Source organism: Ischnura elegans, chromosome 7, assembly GCF_921293095.1.
Source record: "Ischnura elegans chromosome 7, ioIscEleg1.1, whole genome shotgun sequence".
Taxonomy (NCBI): Eukaryota; Metazoa; Arthropoda; class Insecta; order Odonata; family Coenagrionidae; genus Ischnura; species Ischnura elegans.
In genome coordinates this window covers 55,548,546-55,573,824 of record NC_060252.1, presented here as the reverse complement: position 1 = coordinate 55,573,824, position 25,279 = coordinate 55,548,546, and the positions used below count along the sequence as shown (strand labels likewise).

At 39.2% G+C, this 25,279-nt stretch overlaps 1 protein-coding gene across 6 annotated transcripts in view; it reads left to right on the top strand.

Annotated features, from left to right (window-relative positions):
- Positions 1–958: 958 nt before the first annotated feature.
- LOC124162541 (protein kinase C and casein kinase substrate in neurons protein 1) overlaps positions 959–25,279 on the top strand; it is a 55,195-nt gene continuing 30,874 nt past the window's right edge. For 2 of the 6 annotated variants that reach the window (XM_046539121.1, XM_046539116.1), the window contains exons 1-2: positions 959–1,183; positions 17,120–17,496. In XM_046539121.1, the coding sequence (XP_046395077.1) occupies positions 17,280–17,496 (217 nt within the window). In that variant the 5' untranslated portion in view covers positions 959–1,183; positions 17,120–17,279. The other 4 variants (XM_046539120.1, XM_046539117.1, XM_046539118.1 and 1 more) reach the window with 4 other exon arrangements.

The window sequence follows — 25,279 nt, the reverse complement described above, 5'->3', positions numbered from 1 at the left end:
CCCTTATTTGTAATTAGGGCCAGATTTTCTTATGGGCTGGGTAGGCTTCAGCCAAGGGCTCCAAGATCAAGAGGGACCAACTTTAACCCTTAGACTGCGGGAACGTTTTTATATGTTTTTTATGTGGACTGCGGAAAAATGTTTTTAAACATTTGACCATTGCTCGACTACTTTCTTCAGTTTCCGAGAACTTTTATTGCTACATGGGTGGAGGCTAAGTGCATTTTTCCACACTGTAGGGATCGCTATTTCAGTTTAACTCTCCCTGATCATCCAAAAAATACAAAACGTTCTCACAGTCTAAGGGTTAAAAATAAATGGAAGAAATCAAACTTAAAAATGGGAGATGAAAGGGCTTCATAAGTGGAATACCTACCCTAGAGGCTCTTTTCATCAAAATCCGGCCGTTTGTAAGTCTTCGAGAAAGCAAACTGTTAATGCTTTAACGAATGATAGATATTTAATCCGTTTCGACCATATATTGATTAAATTTACATCGTCGTCTTTCTGTTCAGTCCGTAGGTACTGGAAATGATGGGAGTTTTCTAATTTTTCTTCGTCATTGTTCAGGGGGCATATTTCTCTGTACGAGTCGGTAATATTAAAAGTTTCAAAATTCTGAAAGGACTATATATGGATACTTTTATGAATTAGTTCGAACATTTCAGAATAACCTTGGGTCTATCAAGTCGATTTATTTCTGTCATGCACTTACAGATGACTTCCCACTACACGATGTGAAGTTGTTCCTAAAAATTTCAACGAATAAAATGATCGTTTCTAATAAATTTTTCGTTTCTTTCTAAGATATTTTTATAATGTAGCATTTATTCTCCCGCTAAATAGAATAGCTGTGAAATGATTTTCATTTAGCTACCTAACCTTTTATTTAAACGTCGCGCTAAAGAAATGTATATTGCTTTTCCTCCTTCAATTGTTATCGGAATCGCTCGGTTAAAGTCGTGAATTTCCGTTAGATTGCCGCACCTATCGGTACGGGATTGCTTCGAAGCTCGGAATTTTCGTCTGATGTTAAGTTTTGAAGCTGTAATAACAGTAAAATTCAGTTTATTTGATCCTGCTGTGTTTCTTCCAACTACTTGTCTGCGCATTGAAATCAATGAGGACGTGAGAGGGAAAAGTCTATGAAGGAAATTCTTGTGTACACTCTGGGAAGATCCAGGTAAGATGACATTATGGCAGCTCGGTAGTCTTAACGGATACAATTTAGTATATTTCATTTGTGGAATGAAAGTGTGATTTAAATTTAAATGTCGAATTGTTGATCGTAATTTGAAGTCATCGAAGTTATTTTTGTTGTTAGTGTTATTGTTTATTGCTTACTGCTATTCATTTTTGTGTTTTGTTGCCTTCACTTGCATATCAAACTCAAACAATTGTTTGGTACGGTTGAATTAAAGTCTGAATTGCCAATTTAGGGGTTGTTAAGTAATATCAGAGATTACTTAAGGGTTTGATCATCATTTTGGTTATTTAATTTCATGGATGACATCACTATTGTTGCAATCCGTTGTGGAAAATTCATTCAAGTGTTATCCCTTTTTAGTTATAATCTTGTTATCAATGCCTCATTATGAATGTTTTACCGTTGTTAACGTGCTCCAGTTTCTGCGAGTTCATCGCGTCGGCTCCGTTTTATCATTCTTGAAACGTCGGAATTATTTCAAGGAATAGAAAACGAGGGCTCATCCTAGATACAGAGGTGCCAGAGAAATCGCGAGACAGGGACAAGTAGGTGAGGTGAAATTCTGCTCAAGAAGGGAATAACCCTTGTAGGGTTTCAAATAATCTGTACCTCTTCTCCCGGCACCTGTCACCCAAGGTGGAATTGGATTTACTCGGTCTCTTTTAGTGTGCAGAGAATCATTGATATTTTTCACTGTTGCCGTAAGGTTTTGATGGATGTAGTGGCGTGTGTTTTTCTTGATATGTGATAAAGTGCATTCTTCTCTCCCCTTATTTACCTAATATTACGTTCGGATAAAATTATGAATTGTGATATCTGTATTTTCTTTTTTAATTCTACCTGGTAATAATTCTGAAATTCAGTGTTGTAAGGCGGTATTTTTTGTGACGTTCGCGCCGGCGTTGCATTTTTTTACTGCTCGTGTTGCGTATTCCATTGAAGCGCTTGGAATGCAGGTGCTCTGCCGAACGACGGCACAGGTGACCTCAGTGGTTACGTGGCGTGCAGCAGTATTTCTCAATATCATCCGCACGCGTATTGCGTGGTTTCATCTTGATGTCTCTTTCATTTAGGCCCGTATTTGACTTTTTAGCATTCCCTTCGCTCACCTTCCCACGCGTGGAATTTTTCAGGTTTAAAAAATATCGAATGGACAAGGGTTACCGACCGGCGCTTAGAGCTCAAGGTCGCACTAACCCTCAAGGCAGTCAGCATCGTTCCGCGTTAGTTTGGGCATTACGTCACGATGGCACTGCGTAATTATCATAAGAAAGTTAGACGCTGATCTCTAATGCCTGGATAACTTGTTGACACACGTGCCTCGCTCTGGCGTTCAATTAAAATGAATGGCCTTAACGTGTTTCCTGCGCATTCATATGACCCTTCAGCGACCCACGGGAAAGAGATGCGCCAACACAACCTACTAACCGCCAGACCGTACTTGGGTGTGGTTTCATTTCATTCATTGGTTGCTCAGCGGGTCGCAGAGGAAAATTGCATTACTTTTTTGCAGGATGGAACGGGGCGGATGTTGAGTCCCCGACCACATAATGGCATGTCTCTCTTTAGTTCTTTCAGTAAATGTCGTAGCGAAAAATAGTTCCTACCGATTGGCAAGGGGTATTGGAAGAGACTTGAACATGCGGTCTTTGTATTATCATATGAATTGTGAAAATTTTCGCCCCCGGTGTATAGAAGGCCGATGTTTATTTCTTTATCCGTGATGAGTTCCATCCGGTTTAAAATTCCTCAAACTGGATATACAAGAGACTGTCCCAGAACGAAGCTGGGTTCTCCGATACCTACAGCTCGCCCACATGCGTCCTCATGAGGGGGCGCGAAAGCCAAGACTAACCAAGGTGAAGTTATGCCAAGCCTGCTATGTTGAATAATGATTCGCTGCTAATGGGAAAATCACTCTTGTGATTTGAGAGGTGTTCTCAGACCCTCGTATGCGTCGATGACATTGGAATGCCGCGCAATGCCTTGAAGTCAATTTTCAAAACGCCATTCATGCGTATCTTTTAAATTGTCTGTGGGAGTCTCATCTTCGGTCAATTCTACCAGGGTAGAGTATCTCCAGGCCGGCTCGCTTAGTGGTGAAAAATGTATCCTCCTCCTCAACTTAGCAGATCAATTGTAAACAAAGCGTACTCATCCCATATTATTATACTTTTTGTAATGCCATTCGGTTATATTGCATTAAGTTTGTTGTACCTTTTTTGGTGCGGATTTGTCGTGGCGATTAAAAAAAACACCTAGGGCGCGGCCTGCTTGTTTTTCACCACCGAATTCCATCTTTGTTATTTGTATGACTTCTTTCACAATCTGGTGGATGGATACCGTCGGTCTGTCGGAGAGAAAAATTGCTTTCGAAGAGCGGTGCTAAGAACGTTTCTTAAGCCTAATAGAAAGTCTCAAGATCGCGAGGAAGGATGACCGCGATGACATAATTTGAGATTAATTTGAAAAAAGTTTGTTCTGGGAATTGTGAAATTATTTTTGAGGAGCGTGGTAGTGTGTAGGAATGGTGTTCAGGGTCCCAGGTACAACTTTCGGGCGATACCTTCAGCAAAAAATCCTTGCAGTGCGAGTTGGCTGTGTTGCATTACCCACTTTTGGTATTGAGTCTAATCTGTAATTTAGTAACGCCTGTGCGGATTTATCCTAAGGTTTTCCCCATTTTATTTTACTTTCCCCATTATTTTGTAATGAACGAATACAAAAAAATAGTGTGTAAGCTGGTTATGGCATATTTTAGTTGCAAAACCGGAGAATCAAAAGTTAAGTAACTGATAGAATTTAAAATATTTAAGTTGCAGTATTATTTGATGTTAGATGTTTCTAATTCGGCCAGGACTCCATTATTTCGTATATTTTCGCGACCTTGCCATGCCCAGGGTTGACGCACTTGGAAACGTCGACTTTAATTCCATTTCTTGCCCTATGGAAGACCCGAACAGGCTTTACCACTACGAGCTAATAGTGAAGTCAGTATCCTACGCCTCTCAAATTGCCTGTTGGCATGGGAGGCGTTGGATCGGAGATCTAAATGAGTGTAAAATTTTGACTTAAGATCGCGACCACTGTCTTCAAGGAAACCTAATTTTTTTAACGTACGACGTATCGTTTTTTATTAATTTAAGCACAATTGCAATTTTGTGTTTGCTTGTGAAAACCGTGCGCTTTTGCCTCCCTTACTCTAATATTTTTCTGTATTCGAATTTAGAAACGTTTTTCTAATAATTTAATTCTTGAACCAGCTACGTACTTCAAAATATTATTCTTAGTTATTTCTTATTTTTTTCGACGCTTTTTCATTCAGTTTATGAACGTACACTCACATTCTATGCGTCCTAGCCTTTCGAATTACTTTTACCTTAATAGGTGCGGATCCCGCGTCGACCAGATTTCAATAATTCGCCCATGCATTTTTAGACAGCGTATTTAGTAAAATAGTGCGCGAAATGTTCACTGTAGCTTTTCCCCGAAAATAATCGGCATGATGGCTTGTTCAAAATTTCAGTTGGAAGTATTTTGAAGCCGTCTAATTATCCCTCTAGATAACCTTAATTAAATATAAAGCCGCCATTATTTCAAAATTATTACTTTAAAAGGCTTGGGCTCGGCGTTGGCGATCGAGTTGGTCAGGAAAGCCTTTTTTGTGTGTCAGAGACATAATTTATACGTAGCTGTCGAGAGCGAGTGGTGCAAGAGAAATTTGTACTCATCGTTTCCTGCACTCCCAATCTCCTGGCTCTTTCAGCCTTGACACACCTTTGTTGTTTACGTTTCACCTGCCCAAGGTAGCTCGCGGTGTTATCGACATTCTTATCACGGATATCCATTGGCGTTGAAGTCTCAGGGTGCGTCTGCTTTCTCGAATTTTATTCGCCCTCATAAAAATTAATGGTGATGTTGATTATTTGTAATGTTTTCGATGATTTCACAACAAGGTAATGTTCGTAATTTTTTCATCCAAATCGTGTGGGATTTGTTTTCTCTGAGGTTACAGGTTTCATTAAGTATCTTCTTTTAAACGGCTCTCACCTCACTCCGTGGTGCTCTTAAGTTTATGTTTCTGTTTTAGATCTTGCCTTAATTAAGGTTTGGAATAATCGTCTAAAGTGTGAATACAGGCGTAATCGTAATAGAAAATAATAAACTAGGTTCACTAATATATTCGAAAAAGTACGACCCAGGTTGCATAGTATGGTTAAATCGTCAGGTTATGAAACCCGAAACCGGAGTCGCGCTTTTTCAAATATATTAGTAAACCTTTAAAAGCTTATTCTTTTATTTTTCATTACGGAAAGGTTACACAAAGTTAAGCTTGAAATCATAAGCGGATTTAGGGGCGCGTGCCCTCCCCACCCCCAAGAAGCTTAAAAAATAGACAACATTTTTTAATACCTACATCTTTAAGTTCGTTTTGTTTGTGCATCACAGAGTCCCAATCATTTAATTTCATATAAATAATTTTCAAAGAGAATATTTCGCGCAGAATTTGTTGTATGTTGTTTTTAATCTCAAGTACGAGGAGATCGGTTGGCTGTCAGACCCTTGTGCCCCCACAGAAAAAAGTGCTGGATCCGTCCCTGCCTGAAATCATCACTCGTATGTAATCGTAATATTTATTTTGTTCTCAGAAGGCACTTGTCAATTGAAATGCGATAGCATTTTATCCAATATCTAATTTGTGGTGGCGAATCATTCACTGGTTGTAATTTTGTCACGGACGAGATCTTTGGTCCGTGTTTTGAGTAATAGCTGTGGATTGTGCCCATTCACGGGGCTAGCTGAAGCACGTAAAACGGTTCTCTCGTAGGAGTCGGATGCACTTCATCATCGTGCATTGGCTGTGCGTCCCGTTCCGACATGTGACGCGGAATGAATAGTTTTCGGGTGAAAGCGCTTTCGAGTAAAATTAAAGCTACGTTGTGGAAATTGAACCGTTATGTCTGTCTTTGATCATAAATGAGATAATGTGGTGAAACTTTGGACACACTCGAATCTAAGTGCTGCGGCAGAAAAGAGAGCATCTCTTGTCAGACGTAATGGGAAAAAATCTTGATGTTTGCTGGCAGTAAGTGCAATATTTGTTAACATTTACATCTATTGTATTTTATACTTTATTTCAAATTGGATGCGCTGCATTTTGTTTTTATTATTCACCATAGATGTTCCGCTCGGGAGTGTGGTATGAAGTACGGTGAATTGACATGGAATTAACAAGGTGTAATTTTCCTAAAAAAATGACTCAATTCTACCTGGGTTTCCATATAACTACGACACCTTCAGAGTGATCACCTTTTCCAATATGGTTTAATTCCACTCCTCGCTAGCATTCTCGGATTTTAGACGTTGTAATGAAGTAACCTCATTGAATTTTCGGACAAGTCACGCCCCTTATATTGCGGTTTAATAGCTAGTTGTCTCACGGTGTTCAAAACTCGAAATTAAGTAACGCTCATTATCTTTAGATGACGGGTGTTTTGGAATCTCTAAAATAATTTACTAGGTAGTAGGTACCTATTTATAATACTGGTGACTCTCGCTTTTAATTTTCAGCATAAATTTAATTTCTGACTTATTGTTAGTGGAAGCCGTCATTTCATTTTTAGGAGCTAATGACTTCAGCCGGTTTAGGGTAATTATTTGGGAAATATAGTAATTTGGGGAGGGCTCAGCGTCTGAATTGATCTTGTAACGAGGATATCATAGGATCACAGTTGCACATCCCCATAGACGTTATTCCTGCACTCCACCCACCATCTGGAAGGAAATTGGGATCAAAATACTGGGGAATAGAATCCAACAATACCAGTCACGTAGCTTCAACTAATTGCTTTTTAACCCTTTGAGTGCCAACCGATTTTCTAGGTACTAGTCTAAAAGTGCCGAGGCATTTTTGTTGATTTTGCAGTAGGTTAGGAAAAAAATAGGTCCCAAAAACAACGAAAGGTATTTATTCAAAAACTTTCGGAAATCTTTATCTCTCTATGTGTTTTCACCATTTTGATGTATTATTTGACGATTTTTTGATAATATGAGTTAACTTTAATAATTTAAAGGAAGTATTTAATGTTAAAATAACATGAATATTGACTGTTGAATGATTAGTGAACTATAACCATCTAAGTGTGACATCGCAGAAGTAGCGTCCTCGCGCTCCTGGCACTTTTCGCGAGAGATAGGAGGAGCGCAATAGCCCTCCGTGGCATTCCAAGGGTTAAGGGGTCCCTATTCTAGCCCCTGTCATCCCTCTCGCCGCCCTCTGTTTTTCATAGTCCTGGGTTGTCGAGCTAAATACCACGAAAGGGTACATGGTAAGCTTATAGGGATGCGGAGAGAGTCGTGTGGTTAGACGGGGAAGTGATGGTTGGGTGCGCTTAGGTAATGAGAACTTCAAATCCGGTGAGTTTTAGGGAGGTCATCCGCGTCAGTGAGTCCATGAGGCGTCCACCGAGCGAGTGGTTTTGCTCGCATGCGATCTCCGAACTGCCGTTGTTTCGCCGAAAGCGAGGGAGGATTTTCGTCAGCCGTAGAGGTGTCCGCGGATTGAGTGGCGTTAAAACCTTTTCACTTACTTCTTGAACCAAAAATAGCTCCTAGCTGTATCTTCGCTCGGATCAAGCTTTGTCGCCCGTGATTGTGTTTGTGTTTCGTGAACTCCTATTTATTTATCCGAATGCAGCGGTCCCCGACTTCGGGTAAGGGTTTAGTGGTTGACGTAGAAAAGCTGATAGTTTCAGGGAGAGTGGCTAGTCAGTTATTGAAGGTGCTGGTGCTACGTATACTTTCTTGAGGTGTGTCCAATACCCATGGGTTCGCTACCTGCAAACATTACTGTTCAACTGGCTTAGTATACGCTGAGAATGCATTCCATCGGTATTGGTTAGAGCTTGCGTTTCTGCCGATCGGCAGTGTTAAAAAATGCGACAATATGCCCAAATTATAAAATCAAACAAAGGATGGCATTGATAGTATATTGGTGTGTATTCACGGAATTGTGGGATTTATGTTGGGATGCTTTTGAGGGATGATGTTATTTTTTTTAGGTTAAATACTTTTTATCAATGTTTCATTTTTGTCGGATTTCACTTTTGTGAATACGTAATAATGTCTGTATTAACAGATTTAAAATTATTTGACGTGTTAGCCTTGAGAGTAGACCTTTTGGATAGTGAGCGAAGAGTCCAATATCCAGAAATCTGTGTGTGGTGAAGTCTCTGAACATCCCCAGCAAAAATCCTCTCGCCCTCTGAAAGGAACCTACCCCCATTGTGAGCTTCACTCGCCTGTGGCTCCTTTTGTGGTGAGCTCTGCACTCACTAATTCAAAATTATAAAACAGCCCCACAGGTAGGTCAGTGGCAGTTTTTCCACTAACTGGATTGGCCTTTGTTTGATTTTTTAAATTTATGTCTGAGTTATAAGCTTCCTTGATCGTAACTCATAGTATGTAGTCCTCGGTGCTTTTCGTATGGAAGCTACTGTGGGAGCCGCGCTGAGGCATGACTTAGGGCCGTTACGCCACTGGTCTCTTGATGGCCCGAGTAGAGTTTGTTTACTGTTCCATTGGACAGCTGGAGTGTTTTTCATTAGCGGCGGCTCCAATGATCTTCGGAAGGTCTTTTCCGCGCGCGATTGTTGCCATACCTCCCGTCAGTGTTGTGATTACCAGCGGGTGGCAGTCATTGCGGTCAGCGGGGGATATCTTCAACCAGCTAGGCCAACTGAAGTTCGTTTTGGGTAAAAGGGGTGATAGCGAGCGTGTAAGGTGACCTAGCAACCGCAGATTAGAAGGGTAAGACGTCAGAGGAATGGTGGTGGGTGGGTGGTGAGTGTGGGTTTGGTGTGCATCAGATCGATAAAATCTTTTGGCTTTTGTTCTTCGTGTCTGGGCTGCGAGTTGGGAGGACGAATGGTCATCCCGTTCACAAAACGAAGGCGGGTATTATTGAGTCACGTGGGGAAGCATGAGAACTGACAGTCCCGTTTGTGGAATTTTGAATGGAGGCTTATCGTGGCAACTGTCGTGTCCACATATTTTCCTGTGCAATTTACGATGATATGTCAGCTGGAGGATTAAATGCGTGTCAAAAACTTAAGTTCAATTGTATCCACGATAAAGTGTAAATTTCAAATGGTAATTTCCACACTTTAATATGAAACTCCACTACCGACCTTAGTTTCGACATTGTATGACGTTTCCAAAACCATGGTCGGTAGTGGAATTTAATATTCAAGTAATTACTATTTGTAGTTAATATTTTATCATGGATGTATCGCATTTCCTCCGCGTCAAGCCTATAATGACTTCTTACGTTAGTTCAATGAGTCTCCGTTCGGCATGTTTTGTGGCCTCGCTGCGTAATGTAATCGATTATGTATATTTTTCTGTGCATTTTCATATTCTATTTGAAAAATTGTTCAGTTTTAATTTTTCTGTATCTACATGTATTCATATTTCTCGTCGTGTTGCTCAACAATAAAATTTACGGCGATATAATAAGTCTCCTATTAGTTTTTGTGTGGGCATACGAGTTCCTTGTGGCTATCGTTTGGGAAACTGGTTTGTATCCTTTCATTTTCTAAAATGATATTCTGCCCATCAGCTAATCTTGCAATCTTGAACTGTTGGCAATTAGCTAACGTGTCTCGTCATAGCGGTTTGTAGAAGTGTTCGGCAGTTACTTTTTGGGTAATGTTTACCCGCGAAAGCACACACAGTAATTGGATAATACTAATAACAAGATTTGTTGTTTTTTTAGATGTTCCCCTTCGATTCTCGGATGAGTAAATTCTCGTTAATTTACCTTTGAAACTATCGAATATGTCTGGGTAAACACGGGGAATTTGAATTTTCGCACGCGCTTCAAGTTCTGCGGAGTAATGAGATTATTTTCCTACTTTTTCGTTTTGCCCTTCCTCTCCCCGGAGACGCACTTTTAGGGATTGGCCCCTCAGCAATGCCTGGCATTTCAAACGGTCCCTCATGTGAGGAAAGACACCAAAAACGGAGCATGTCAGCTCGTCTTACTTTTTGCAATCCATGGTTTAGCGAATGAAACTGTGCAGTCGGCTTCACCTCTCGTGCGGTATCAAGGACGCGACATTTTTTTTCGCTTTAACAGGTATCTGTGAGAGACGGGTTCGCATAGTCATCATTAGGACAACTTTTATTATGCTTCAGTTGCGTATTCGAACATTATTCTCCTCTGAGAATGTAGTTCAGTGAGTGTATTAGCTTAAGTGGTTTTCTTTTCCCCAAATTATGCCTTTGAATTATTTGGGATATCTGAATATCTTTGTCTGATGTGAGTCTAAAATTGGAGCTAGCTAATTTAGTTATCTCGAAAGCAGTCGTTCCTATCGCGTCTTTGATGGAAAGCTTTGTCACGCGAATGTATCAGTCTTCCGCAATCGACGTCAGACTTACGGAGAAGTGCTGTGAATCACTACATCTGTTGTTATCTTTTTGTTACTTCTGCGAAATGTAATGATGAGTCCATTTTCATATCGCTAGTTCGGTGATCTCAGTGCATAATATCGTTGCGGTTTCTCATGAGATAAGATTACATTAATTGTTAATACCATGAGAATATCAGTGCTGTTCCCCAGTTTCAGTTGGGGTAAAGCGACGGTTCTCGAATGATATTTGTAGTGGGTTCCCGAAGGTAGTTACGGATGTAGGCATCGACCCCAATCCAAACAAACTTTCGGCCAGCGGGCAAAAACGGGTGTTTAATACGCACATCAGGGACGCCGACTTACAAAAAATATTGGGGGGCCCAAACCGGGGATCTTGCCTTGGGAAATTTTATGAGTAGTGAGTTTTAATTTTTTTAAGCATTTTAGATGAGTCATATGATGAACATTAGAACCCTGATAACTCGAATCTCGATATCTGGACACTCCGGGAAAAATCGGCAAGCCTGACACATTTTTTCCTCACAGCCATAACGAATTTTTGAGTGGGCTCGGGCCCCCTCAGGCCCCATGGAGTCTGCGCCACTGACGCTAATGATTTATCATCCGCTATTATATGTGATGACCATTTAATTGAGCGATTGCACGTATGTGGTGTAAAAGGTATTTGGTGTGAATGGCGGAGACATTTTTCTAATCTGAAATTGGACCTTGCGGGTCAACTGAAAGAAATTGCTGTTAACCCTTTTGGGTCCAGGCTCCGCCAGTGGGGATCCGGATCAAATCGCCTCGTCAACGAGCCGAGCCATCGAATGTCCAATTCTTATATGATTGGAAAATACATGCATTCTCCTTTGGGCCAATCTTATCTGATGCTACTTTTGTCGCGTTCAGTTCTGTATATGGCTGCCATACGATGGTATTTTGTTGGTAAAATCAACGTGCATGGCCACTTTTCTCTTTTTAGGAGGGAAGTTGCGTTCATACATCGTAGCTATAGGGGGCCAAGTTCAATGTAAACGTAAAAATAATTGTAGTTAAGGTATCCGTGCTTACTGTGAGGGTATGTGTTTTTAAAGAGGGCCGCTAAGATAATCAAAAGAGGATTTCGTTGCGGCCTTTATTAGTCCGCTGTCAAAATACGCGTGGAACTCCAATGTTTTAACGTGCTATCAAGCGGTCGGTGTTCCGCGATTGCTTCTTTCGTCACCTAAATGCGTGCGAGCGTTCAGGATCATCGGTGTGGTTAAGCTGCGTACCCAGTGGAATCAAATCCGGTGACCTCACCGCCTCATTGGGGATAAAATAAAAACCTTTCCAGAACCTCGATCAATTATGGGAACGGTGTGGCACGGCAATCTGCGGTAGGCTTTTCCTTATCAGCGATTTGTCTGGGAACGTGGTGTTACTATGCACGAGTCTATCCCGTCATTGAGTGAAGATTTTACTTTCCTGTTCTTTGTACTCACTTCCCCCGAGCGAGTGATGAGTTTAGCGCTGGGAGTGACGAACAGGGTCGCGTGCAGTAACGAGACGCGTCGTAGGCTCTTCGCTCCTCTCGTAAGCGAATTATGTCAGTGTCTTCTTACTGGAGAAAATGGTGCGAGGGCGATTGCTTAAGGCGGGGGAGGCCCCGCCCCCGCCTGCTTCCATTGATTGGCCTGAGCAGCTGTCCTCTTTCAACTGGCTGATTGTCGGGTGGTTTTTCACGACCTTCTTTGACGCTGCTCCTCGCGCCACTTTTTGTGTGCATTATCATTTGCACAAGGAACATTTTACCATGCAAAACGACTACTTTTACAAAAGACCTTGGTTAAGGCCGTTGCGACAGATGTTCAATTCTAATTTACGTGTGTAATGTAGATTGCACTATTTAAAACAGAATTTTTGATTATGGATACAGCCAGTAACGCACTCAGCATTTTGAAATGGGGGTGGGGGGGTTACCGGAGATTTCGGGGCCCTTCCGGGATGTAGGGAAAACACCCCAAGACAAAGGGGATCCCGCCCCCGGTAAATTTTAGTAAATATGATGCTGAAAACGTAATTTTTAGGAGTTAAAAACAGCCATTCTGTACGAGTATTTATTGAAATAAACTGTATAAATTGGATGACGTAAAAGCTCAAATTCAATAAAAGCGGAAAAGGGGGGTGTAACCCGGAAAACCCCCTTGTAGCTACGCCTCTGGATCCAGCTTCCATTTGTCTTGTGTTTAGCGCAAGTTTTCGTCTCATTTCGGTTGTGTACTTCCTTCTTCCAAGGTTCAGAATTTTTTCGCTTGTCCGTTATCACCAAGGATGCTCTTATAAGTTCTTATCGTTTAGAATATTTCTGGGACTTTGGTGTGAAAGTGCTATTGGGTATGTCATTCAAAAGATTAAGGAATCTAGTATTCGTAAAAGAGAGCATGAGGTGTGATTTCGTTATCTGAGGAATGTTTCTCGTATCTCAAGAATGTTAGAAATAAAGGAATTTGTGCACGATAAATCGTATATTTACATTATGTGGGCTATTGATTGCTGCCCGTTTTACTTTATTATTAAGGAATTTTTTTAATTATAAGTAAAAAAATTTCCGCTTGTACAATATTTAACGTCAATAAAGTTATTGGTTTAGTTAAAATATGTATCTATTTCCTATTAAATGAATGCAAAATATTATCGGGTAAAGGCAGTAGTTATTGATACGTGATGTTTTCATGTTATTGAATAATAATAATAATAATAATATTTATTATACGGACAAATGTCCTTTTACAAAAAATTACCATAGAAATTGTTACATTGAAATAAAATACAAATGAAAGTAAAGTTACACATTTTGGCGAACAAATTTTTTGAATGCATTTTGGGATAAATGAAAAATATCTGATGAGTTACAATATTTGTTAAAATCCCTCATCATCTGAAAAACTGGTAGGTGAAACATGTAATTGGTTCTTAAATGCGGAATATGAAAAAGGAAGTGACATCTGGAGTGAACTGATGGAACCCTTAGGTTAATTAATGATAAAAGATAAGAACACTTAATGTGATTATTAAGCAATGAGTGTAAAAATATTAGTCCTATTTGTTTTCTACGTGCAGAAAGGGTGTGGATATTGAGTACTTTCAAAATATTGTCATATTCACCACTTTCTCTTACCATTCCAGCCTTAAAGGCCACAAATCTAAGAAATTTATTTTGAACCTTCTCTAGGCCTAACTCATATTTATGATAGAATGGAAACCAAATCATAGAGCAATATTCCAGAATCGGTCTATCGGTCCAGAATGGTAAATATAGTAGTATATTTTGCGATGCGATGTATCGTGACAATTCGCGGTGGAATGCGACATGAGGAAGACAATAAGTCGTAGGTTAAGCTAGTGAAGCGTTGTATTCTCTCGCGTTTTCCCGGCGTACAGCGTCTAAGAAGGCCACTCAGGCTTCCTACTGGGTGATTGTTCACACTGCTACCGACATTTCGGGGACCGAGTCGGCTCTCATCTTCAGGGTTCACAAATTTCAGAATTAAATAGTTTATTTCCAATACTTCCATTATGGATATGTATATTTTATTCTGTAGGTTTAGACGTATATACAGCATGAACCTTGTTTTGGATATATTTCAAATCTTTAGGGACTCACATTATTTGGCGCGCCGCCTACGCGATTAAACCTCACCAGTGAACTAAGTTCACCACAACTAGCTATTTTACAGTACAATAATTTTTGTGCACATCTGTTTGTGTTGTGTGGGTGGTACGTTGTTTGTGATAGCAGAAACTTACATTCTAAATTGAGAATATTGGTGATTTCACATTGGTAATAGAAAGATTAATTTATTGCTCACAGATTTTATAATGTTTTGCCGTTGCCCTTTTTAAATAATTTTATTCCTTTTTTCCAGTGGATGTTGCAATTTTATCATCTTTTTAGTATTTTCTTTTGATTCTTTGTTTTAAATATTAATCGGATCCTCTCACGCGTCGAATTCCGGGCGCCGCTAAGTGATCATCCTATGCCCACCACGTACTGTATCCGGTGTGAAACCTGGTAGTAGTCTTCCGAGACGAGTGAAGCGATAATTAACGGGCTGTGAGCAATTTGACGTCAGCCACCTGCTGTGCAGGGTGAAGAAATGCGTTGATGAAAGTGGCGCGAAGTTGAGGCAACAGGTTATGTAGTTATATTTATATTTGAATCGCGTATCGATTCATTTCGCCGCTAACACTTACTGGTGGAAATGTATACAACTAACCTCCTCGGTAGTGGGAATTTCGGTTCCCCACACTCAAATTCTGATGCTTGCATTGATCACCTGCTCGAATTCTTAGTAGTGTTTCGCCAGTTCGTCTTTAATTTTACTGTTCCTGTTTGTATTTGTGATGTATTACTCCGCTAAATTAGTTGCTATCGAGGTAATTCGGGCTAAAATATCATTGGAAGAGTTTTTTTCTAAAGCTTTTTTTATTTTTTTTGTACCGTCGCGTGTGCTGAGCGATGTCATATGTTATCTTAGTTTATTTAAGCCAACTCACTCGTATGTACTCAAGCGAAGTACGAGGTTTATTTAACTTCCCGGAGATCAAGTTTCAGTTCATTACCTATTCCTATTGAATGGTACTACTTGAAAGACGTACTTTATCAGTGGAATAATTATGATATGCTACTTTTATATTGATATTTTGCCAATGGCAAAACTTTTTCATTCTTACTGCGATTCTACCCATTTAAACTGCATATTACTGCGATGAAGGATACTTAAAAATATAATTCTACTCTAATGACTGGCCTACGATGTATATTATATACTGACCTAGTTTGTGGTTCTTCATTCTTACGTGTCTCAAAGAAAAGAAAAAATGTGTGTGTTCCACAACAATATTTTCCGTGGGATTTTTCGATTTTTTTCTATAAATGAGCCATTAGATGTTTTTGTGTTTCATCGGATAAATCTGAAACGGCTCTCCTTACTGACTTTTCTCGTAAATTTATTGCAATTGGTCCCTTTTTTATTCCAGTAAATTTTAATTTATTTTTTATTGAAATGAACATATTTTTAAATATAATTTTTACTTTTTTGTTTCCTTTTCCCTTTTCTATATTTTGCATTTTTTGGCAAATTTTCAACAAAAATTATAAAAAATTAAAATTTCTCAAAACTACAAGAAGAAAAGATGGGAAAGACTCGTCGAAGAGTGACTTGATGAGGAAGTACGTATGTATTTGAAATCGTTGGCACGTAATTCCAAATGTCTGTTAATAGTTAGGTATTCGTTGCAATGTCATTTATAGAACAAGGAAGGAAATGCTCGATCTGCGAACTCTGGGTTCTTCGATTACCTATGTGCCTATCCACCCCTTCTCTCTCCCTTGTATGCTGTTTCCTTAGCCGTAATCAAATGTGTAACATCCTCCTTCCGACACTCAATCTACATAAGGGATCGTAGCCTTCATCTCGTGCGATGAAGAAAGTTTTCCGCGCCCCAAACCGCCCGAGTTGTGTGAATCTTTCCCTTGTTTGGACCAAAGGTGTGGGAGACCCCGTTTCCCCCATTCGTGGCGGGCGGCCTCCTTCCCGTTTTCGGGATACCGCCTGCTCGGCCGCCGCCGCGAGAAAAATAGGCTTCCGGATTTGCCTCCGTCCCCTCTTGATGCTTCTCCGTCGGCCACCTCTCCGCGAAGTGGCTCGTCTGCCGAGGCAATTCCGCTCCGTCCTGGCCACGCGCCACCGCCCGCCGCGCACTCAGTGACGTGCAGCCAAGCTGCTCTTCCGACAACGACGCGAGACACTCGCTGCTCTGCCAATCCTCGCGGCTGTCGCGTCGGCCCATTCCGAAGGTTGGGCCGGGGCCATAGTCTCAGGAGGTCGCGTACGTCCTCAGCCTTTTGTTTGCTCGTTGGGAAAGTCTTTCAATTTATCTAATCCTCGGATCTCTTGGGGGTGAGTCTCACACGATAAAGCGCAAGCCTCCCGCGCCGGAAGTGTTTGTTAATCGTTTGTGGGCCAGATTTGACGTTTGTGTGGATTAATTTTCCCCATTTTTAAGTAGGTTACCATTGTGTGTCCCGGTGTGAAGAATTTTGTTGAGAGTGCTATGATAATTCTAGTTTTATAGTGCGTAGGTTTTTAAAAACTTTTATGTAATTAATCTGGAGTAGTACATTACCACTTTTTTGTTATTTTGCTCACTTTTTTATGGATATTATGAGCCGAGAGTGTTTGGTCAGTTAATAATATATTTTATCAAATCCATTGTGGTTTCTTCTTATTCTCGTTTTATTACAAGCTTTTTCCTCTAATGCTTCATACGTTAATAGCGTGGAGCTCTCAGAATCAGCAGTGTCCAAGTATCTCAGAGTTCTAATTGTGAGCAATTGAAATATTAAATCAGAAAGTTAATTACTACTTAAAATTGGCCATTTAGTTAAAATTTATTTCAGAGTTTTTACATCTAGATTCTAATTGTTTCTTGTTTATTCATTTTACAGTGGCCTCTTACACGTGAGGCCGAGGAAGATCTCGGCAGGCTGGAGTGTGTCATCGAGGTAGCTGATACACGAGGAGGGAAGTGACAGGGACACAGTTCTCAGGCACTTGGGTGCCTGCAGTTGTGTGATCTTGGGGTGATTGCCCAAGAAGGACTCAAATATGTCTCATCACAGTGCAGAGGACAATTTACTTGTTGCTGGGAGTGACTCTTTTTGGGAGCCTGGCAACTACAAGAGAACTACTAGACGTGTAGAAGATGGATTCAAATTGTGTGGTGATTTGGAGAAATTGGTGCAGGAAAGAGCAGACTTAGAAAAAGGATATGCTAAAGGACTTCGTGCATGGTCCAAGAAATGGAATGACTTAATTGAAAAAGGTAAGTTTTTTTCTCATTCCGTTAATAGCATGCTCTAGAAGCATACCGGTAACTGGTGGTCATGGGCACCAGTATCGTAAAAGAGAATTTTCCTGTCAGCCATTTGATATGTTGTCACCCACTGTGCATTAAATTTGGTTGCAATAATTTGCATTGCTGTTGTGCAGTGTGTTCCAAATTTCACAGAGAAATAAGCGATATTTGGTGCTATTGACCAATATTTATCTTCATGATGATGTGATCTATCACATTCACAAAACTACAGTGCTATTCCTTGCAATTGAAAATATTATATGGTAAATAGTAATAACTATTTGATTGCTTCCCACTCGTCAGTGGGCTGCAGATATTTTTTGAAAAATAATTAAAATACATTCAAAGTCGCAACATATGCCAGCTCGTTGGCGGCAGGGTTAAGTCGTCGCCTGCCAAATCGAAGGTACATAGTGGGTTCGAGTCCCGCCTGGTCCCGTCGGTTGCCCCTACCCAGGGAATGGTTGTGTGTGATAGTCGTTGTTTCATGTTATTTCCTCCGATGTAAAGGCCTTAAATGAGCTGTTTTCGGGACGATGAAAATAAATTTATGCATCAAGCTTGTATGGGACTAACTGGGGCCTCTTCTCTGTAGTCCCCTTGTTCATGGGCATAGCTTAGTTTAAAATAACTTTTTTAAGTGTAAGAAGAGAAATGGGGTTAAACAAATTATAAGTATGTATATACTTTTGACATTTGAATTCAATGGAATAGGTTTCAGCATAGCATGCTATCTTCAGGTTCAATTAATGGGTGGCTGACTCTTATGCAAGCACTTGTATGTGGTCGGTTGAATGGGTGAAGTTTGAAAAAAAAACATTAGTAATAGATATAATAGGTCATTAGGGGTAACCTTGGGAGTTTTTATGCTAGAAAGGTTAAGATTTAGGTCATAACGGTTAAGGTTGTTTATCATGAAGCTGTTCCACAGAGGTATACCAGGGGTAGTTCTGTAAAGTAAACGAATGGTTGAAAATCAGTTTTCAGCTTGATGTATGTGGTGATAGGCACTGACATTTTAAGTTGTAGTCTGCTGTCACCCTCTGGGTAAATTTATTCATTGACTAGAGCATACCATGGAAACATGGGTGCCCATCAATACCTTCAACTGGTTGAAAACAAAAGGAGGACCAGTGTTTTGGAGCCCTTATAAAGATTTAAAAACCTTGCTTGGGTTTGCTTCCTTGTTTAGGTCAACCTTCTTTTGCCAGAAGCTCGCAGAGCTTGGCCTGCCTTCAAATTCATGGGCAAATCCCTAACTTATCCCTGCAGCTGTTGGGCTCAAGCCTACCGAAAACTCAGACATGCCAAATATGGAAATTTTGTGTTTTACTTGAAAATATGATACCATTTTTATTACCAGCATCAATCTATCGCCTAAGACTCACTTGTACCTGTGTCCCAATGTTCTTGGATTGAAAGGAATGGCTGTGAGAGTTTATATTCGAACCCTCATTACTCTGCAGCAGTCTTTATTTAGACCATGGGGTATCTTTTTTTGTTGTAGACATGTATGAAATGCAATATCTCCAAAGAGGGAAATTCAGTTATGCATTTCTTTTGCATTTTGTCCGCATGGAGACAATATTTTAAGGTCACTAATTATAGTGAATGAGGGAACTCCTCACAAAATACCAAAAACATCTAGCTAACGAGCCAAAATGTTTCATGCTCTTCAAAGCAATTACAAAGAACAGCTATAGAACAGATAACCCTTCTGAAGTCTTCCTTTTATAGTCAGAGACAGAATTACCAAAATATGAGAACAATGTGTCACGGACAAATGTTGAATCCAAAAGAGAGCTGGACAACTTAAGGAACAGCAGTGGAGGAAAATTTGATCAGCATATATAAAACATAAAGAGGGTTTTTGTTGGGTACTAGAGATTAGGAGATTTGTTGAAGGGAAAAGGCTGTGGTATGAGGGTGGATGTTTATCTTCTTCTTTGGAATTTGCTGGATCATTAATCCGTACGAGGTGAAGGTGGAATGGGAAATCCCTGGATCAAAAGTGGTTAGTGACTTAGAAGGGGCGTAGCAACATTCAAATTAATTTTCTTTTGAACAATTTTTTTTACCCTGGGAATCAAAACACGGAGGTTAGCTTTCCAGGCCTCTGAGCAGAGTACTACACAAGCCAAGGTTCTTGATTCTCATTGTAATTTACCGAGGTGAGGAAGTGGAGGTTTTTTGGGGACATTTTCTTATTTCATGCATTATCTGTGATGCATTATGGAGGAAATTCTTAATAATTATTTAAGTAGACATTGACAATATTTTGACAAAATTTATCACACATTTCATTGTCACTACCATTGCTACTATCACAGGCCCTTAAGCCTTTTAGTGCCGGATCTAACGTCCGGGTTTTTTTAACACTCGTGCCTTTTATTTTTTTGAGCTTCGTGTAGCATTTGTAACTGTTTTTAATATCTGTAATGCTTTCACATTCCAGTAAGTATGAAGAGCACATGAAAAAAATATTAGCTTCGTTATATGCATATTAGGCTTTATGTCTACAAATTTTTAAATCAAACGTACAAATTTGCCAAAAGAAAGCCCTGGCATTCTTCAAAATGGACTGACACTGAAAGGGTTAAGAATGTGGTAGTGATAACGAAATGCATTGCTCCGAAATAAATTTAGTGGGAAGGGTGTGTTTAAGGGTGGCCTCCTAAGCAGGATAAAGGTGGAATGAGGTATTGATGACCTTTGTTGAAGTCCTGTGACTGTTGCCAGAGGAATATAATGTCCACTGTGGAAAATCTGTACAAAGAGGCTAAAATTCCTTTTTATACATAAATAGAGTCCCTAAACAAAGACACAGCCTTGACCAGGATTTTAATATGGATACTCTCTAATTTGTGCTCCTGCTCTACTTCTTAACCAACCAAGATATTTGCTAGTTGTTTCTCGCCTGTTGATTTTTTTTAAGATTGCCCGCTCTTGCAGCGTACTTGGTAAAGTTACAAAGCTGGTTAGCTCATTGTAGTGCCGTTGAAGAATACTTAGCAACTTAAATGTTGTTCACTCGGTCAGACAGAGTGATAAAAACCTTCGTGTTTCCTGGCTTGAAGTCTTTTTTGCATCTGAAATAAGGTCATGAATCATAGGGGATGTTTTCCATGATCCTTATCTACTTCTTTCTCAAAATGATAGAGTAATGTTTCCATTCAATTGGGTTACAGTTCCCAGTCTTCAATATTATCAGTCATCTCAGGCTTGATTTGGTAGAATATTATAATAGATGAAAAAAATAGCAATTTAACAAGAGCGTATTTTTATTAACCTGTTATGATATCCTACATCATCTTTTGGTAACAAATATACTTCAATATCAGTGCTAATATGCATACATATTTACGAAATTTCAATCAAAGGGAGAGTCAGAGGAAGGGTGGTGGAGGGAAGGATAGTAAGGAACAGAAATAGGTATGTGGAACAGGAGAGAAGGGTTAGAAGGTGGTCATTGCTATCAGAATCTGTGCACCTTGGGGATCTGGGGATGATCCCAATCATTTAAGAGTCAGTGTAAAGTCCACGCTGGAAGGGTTTGATATGGATCACCATGATAGGGGCCTTGCTATCCCAGGGAGTGTTGGTTCCTTCAGTTTAAGGGAGGGGTGAAGGAGGATTAACTCCATGGGGATGCATGTGGTGTACACAAGCAAAATTAGTCTGATGGGGGGTTGAGAGGGATTAAGAAGTACCTTACCTCGGCCCTTATTGAGAAAGATGTGAGAGATGGGGTGGGGCGATAAGAATCTATCACAGCGGGAAACAACTATTGTAAGGATATGAGGGTGGGTCTTCCTCAGTGGTTGATTAAGGGTGCTCCCAGTGAAGCACCAACCTAATTGGATTATGATGAGTAATGGGATTTCACCATTAATGTAGGGAACACTTGGTCTAGTGCATGAAATATTTTCGTGGAGAGGAACACATTGAAGTGAACCACAGTGGATCCCTTACCCTTAATGACTAGACCCCCCTGTCTCGTGATTAAGGGTGTGGAAGCACTTGTGAAGTGGATTGTCATTATGGGAAAGTGGTGGAGGTGAGTCTAGGATGGATGAGTAAATTGTGCATAATTGAGTTTCTGCTTCAGATTCCTTCTTTGTAAAAGTTCAACTTGCTGCATGGAATCCAAATGCTTTCCTTTCACTTTAGCACAGAGCATGTTGAAGTTAGATAGGTGAAATTAGTGTATTTGGCGTCTATGTCATGATTTTCAAATATCATAATTTTTTTCTGAGGTATAGCTTTTTCTATGGTGGTTTTTGGGCATTTGTTTCACTCCATTGGCATAGCCAGGAATTTTTTTCGAGGGTCTAAAACCAGGAGAAAAATATTTTTAATGCTAAGGGTAAGGGTACAGCATGACTTATCCTGTCTAGGACACTGGTTTCAATATAATGGCTTGGAATTAAGCGAAAGAAAAACACAATGAAGTTTTATGATTTTTGTGACTATTATAATCTTGATGTCAAATTACAGTATCACACCTTAGACTGCTCAATGCATTCTTGTACTTGCCCTGTTATTAAAATGACAAAAGAAGTGAAGTACCTGGGAGTAACATTAGATTATCGCCTGAAATGGGATAAGCAAATCGCAAATGTAAGTGCTGTTTTAAAGCGCAGTCTCACCAAATTTTATTTTATACGAAATAAATGCCCTCTCTTTGCCCGAAAAATGATTTACCATGCATTGGTACACTCCAAGTTGGATTATGGGCTTACTTGTTGGGGTGAAGCATATTTTAACACCTTAAAATCAGCCTACTTCGTGCAGAAAAAAATTGTTAGACTATTATTACTTAAAAAGCGTTTCGAAAATTCCCGTCCTTTATTCATTGAACTTAACATACTTCCGTTAAGATATATGTATTGTTATAAAGTGTTAAAGATGTTTTTTTTGCGTAGTGGATACAGCCCAAAAATTTTTGGGAGCTATGTGTTGTTAAATTTTCGCAGGGGTTTCTCGATCCCTATGCACAAGCCTAATTTAACGATGTATAGAAGGAGTTTTTTGTATATGGTACCAAAATTGTATAATATGCTACCAAATACAATTAAAGAGACAAATTATTTTGGTAAATACAAAAGGTTGATAAAGAAATGGATAATGACTGTTGAAGACGTTGAAAAGTTATGGTAAAGGGTCGGTATATTGCAGAAAATACCCTGGGCATCATATGTGTTGTACATTACAAGTTGTATCTCATCTTACGGTCAGCTCTGTTATGATATTATTACGCACATAATGTTTTTTCTCAAGGTATTGCATATTTTGGTTCTATGTGTTATCATTTCCGCAATTTATGAAATTTGAAGTTAGCCTAAACACAGGCTTATTGCCTTATGGGCTACCTTACTTCCTTGAATGGATGTAATAATCTGAAAAAAATATGTATGCATGGAAGAATAAATTATTATTATTATTACTAAGTAGAGGATTTTAAACTAATTTCAGCACTAATCATTACTGGAAAAACTTTATTTTTCAAAGAAATATTTTGTAAATTCATGATTTTTCAATATTTGGTTTTCTTTTTGTGATGCAAAGTAAGTGTGCTTTTATATTTCCGGGGGTTCGGACCCCTTGGAACTACCTCCTCGCTGTGCCACTGTTTCACCCCTTAGCCACAGACAGAAATAAGGTACCATATATTTTGGAAAAAACTGCAGACTAGCCAGTGGTAATACCTTCCATGCTCAGTTACAAATGTAAATTAAAATTGTTAGTGATTTTTCTGTATTGAGCAATCTCTCTTAATGGTTTCTCCTGTCAATTTCTTACATTTGCTATCCTTCAGTTCATTTAAAACAAAGCAGAACCTGGACACAAAATAACCTTTACATATTCCCTTTCCATGTAATATTAAGTTTTGGTGGATTGACAGTTTTAAAAAAGGCTGTCTCATCTTATCTAGCATGAAAGTGTTTTTATAGTGCCTAAGAAAACTTCTGTGAATCTCAATGTTTACCTAATCTGAACTTTTATTCCATGGCATCCCTTATACATTTGCAACTGATTTTATTTGATGTTAAGATTCTATTGGGCGAATAAATTGTATTATTTTAATATCAGAACTGAATTTCATGAGGCATAGTATCACAATACTTCTTTTATTTTGTTACTTATTTACTCATTAAGTCTTGTTCCCCAAAATCTTTTACATTTTTGTTTAAAAAATAGTGACTTTTTCTTGGGGTAGAGAAATTTTCATTAACTATCGCAGTTATTGTGTGACTGTAATTGGAGATTATCGAGTTGAACATTTCACTGTGCATGTACATTATTAGTAGTGCCCCAATAAAGGGTGAGTTAGGTATGACTTAATTTTAATTTATGTCACTTTTAGATAGAGAAAAGATCATTACTGCCGATGGATTCTTCCAGGTTATTTGATCCAATTCTCGATGTTAACTGAACTAAACTACATACAAGAAACCAATTTGCTTTGTAACCCCTATAAAAGCCTAAAATCCTTTTTCACATTTTCCCTGTTTCTGGAAATTTTTTCATAGTATGGGAGGCAGCCAAATAACTTATTGTGGTAAATTGCTAGCCTTTATTTAAACATGTTAAAATTTATCCAGATCAATAATGAAATCATTTTTATACAAACTAAAGGCTGGTTGATGAAAAATAGCTTTAAATCAACTATGAAAAATAGCATTAAATTAACCGTATTATGCACTTAGTGTAAGTTTCCAGTACCCATGCATCAATGGCAGAGAAATGTTCATATAAACACATAGCTTGTAATGTGGCTAAATTGACTGGAAAATTATCTGGAAACTTCGGAACGTTCAGTGTTGTCATTTTTTTTTCATGCACTTCTCATCCTTGTTTTGTTGGATCAAATGAAGAACATAGACACGAGATGGTATAGAGAAGTGAACACCAGAAATGACATTGATGTGTCTAAGAAATGCTCAATTCAATTTCAGTATCATGTGTGCTGCAATTTGCTGCTAGTTCTACAGAAGAATGATACATGGCATGTAGTAGATGTTAGTTTTTTGTTAAATATATTCCCCAGACCCATTGAAGTAATTTTTCATTTCATACTTATTATTGTCTAATAATATATTATTGCCAAAGGGTTAAAGGAGGGTTTGTTTACATTATGAACTTGGCAAGAAAGACTCGATACCCACAGAAATTTCTGTCTTAATGCTGCCTGGGGAAAAATGACCCACTAGATGGTAGAGGTGCATTTGCAACGTCTGCACTCGAAGAGTCATAGTATTTGAAGAGGCTGGTGTGAAATTTTGTGTAGTCTTTCCTTGGATAAATGTTAGTGATTTTGCCCAAAGCGTCTGCCTTTCCATCCCTGAGGGGGTGGGTGAGGGTTGGAGAAATGGTAGGAGGAAGAAGAAAGTTGAGGAATTATTTTTTAAACATCACATTTCCCACCCAGACTTGTGTAACGCATAGTTGTCATTCAAAACAATACCAGTGATCACGATGGCTAGGTTTAAATTTTATGCTGGTCTCCGGGAGTTGGAAAAATGGTAGTATCTTCTGAATGCTCTCACTGATTTATCCTAATCATGCAAAAACAGGGAACCTATGTGCAATCTCCTTACTGTCCTAGGAGAATTGATTTTTTTTCTGGTTGTCATGTATAACTGAGAACTGATATTAACTAAAGAAAGACAGGCTGGAAAGAGGTACAGCAGCTGTTTTTGCAAGTATCTTGAAATGTACAGCTTTATTTCACTTTTCAAAATAGTAC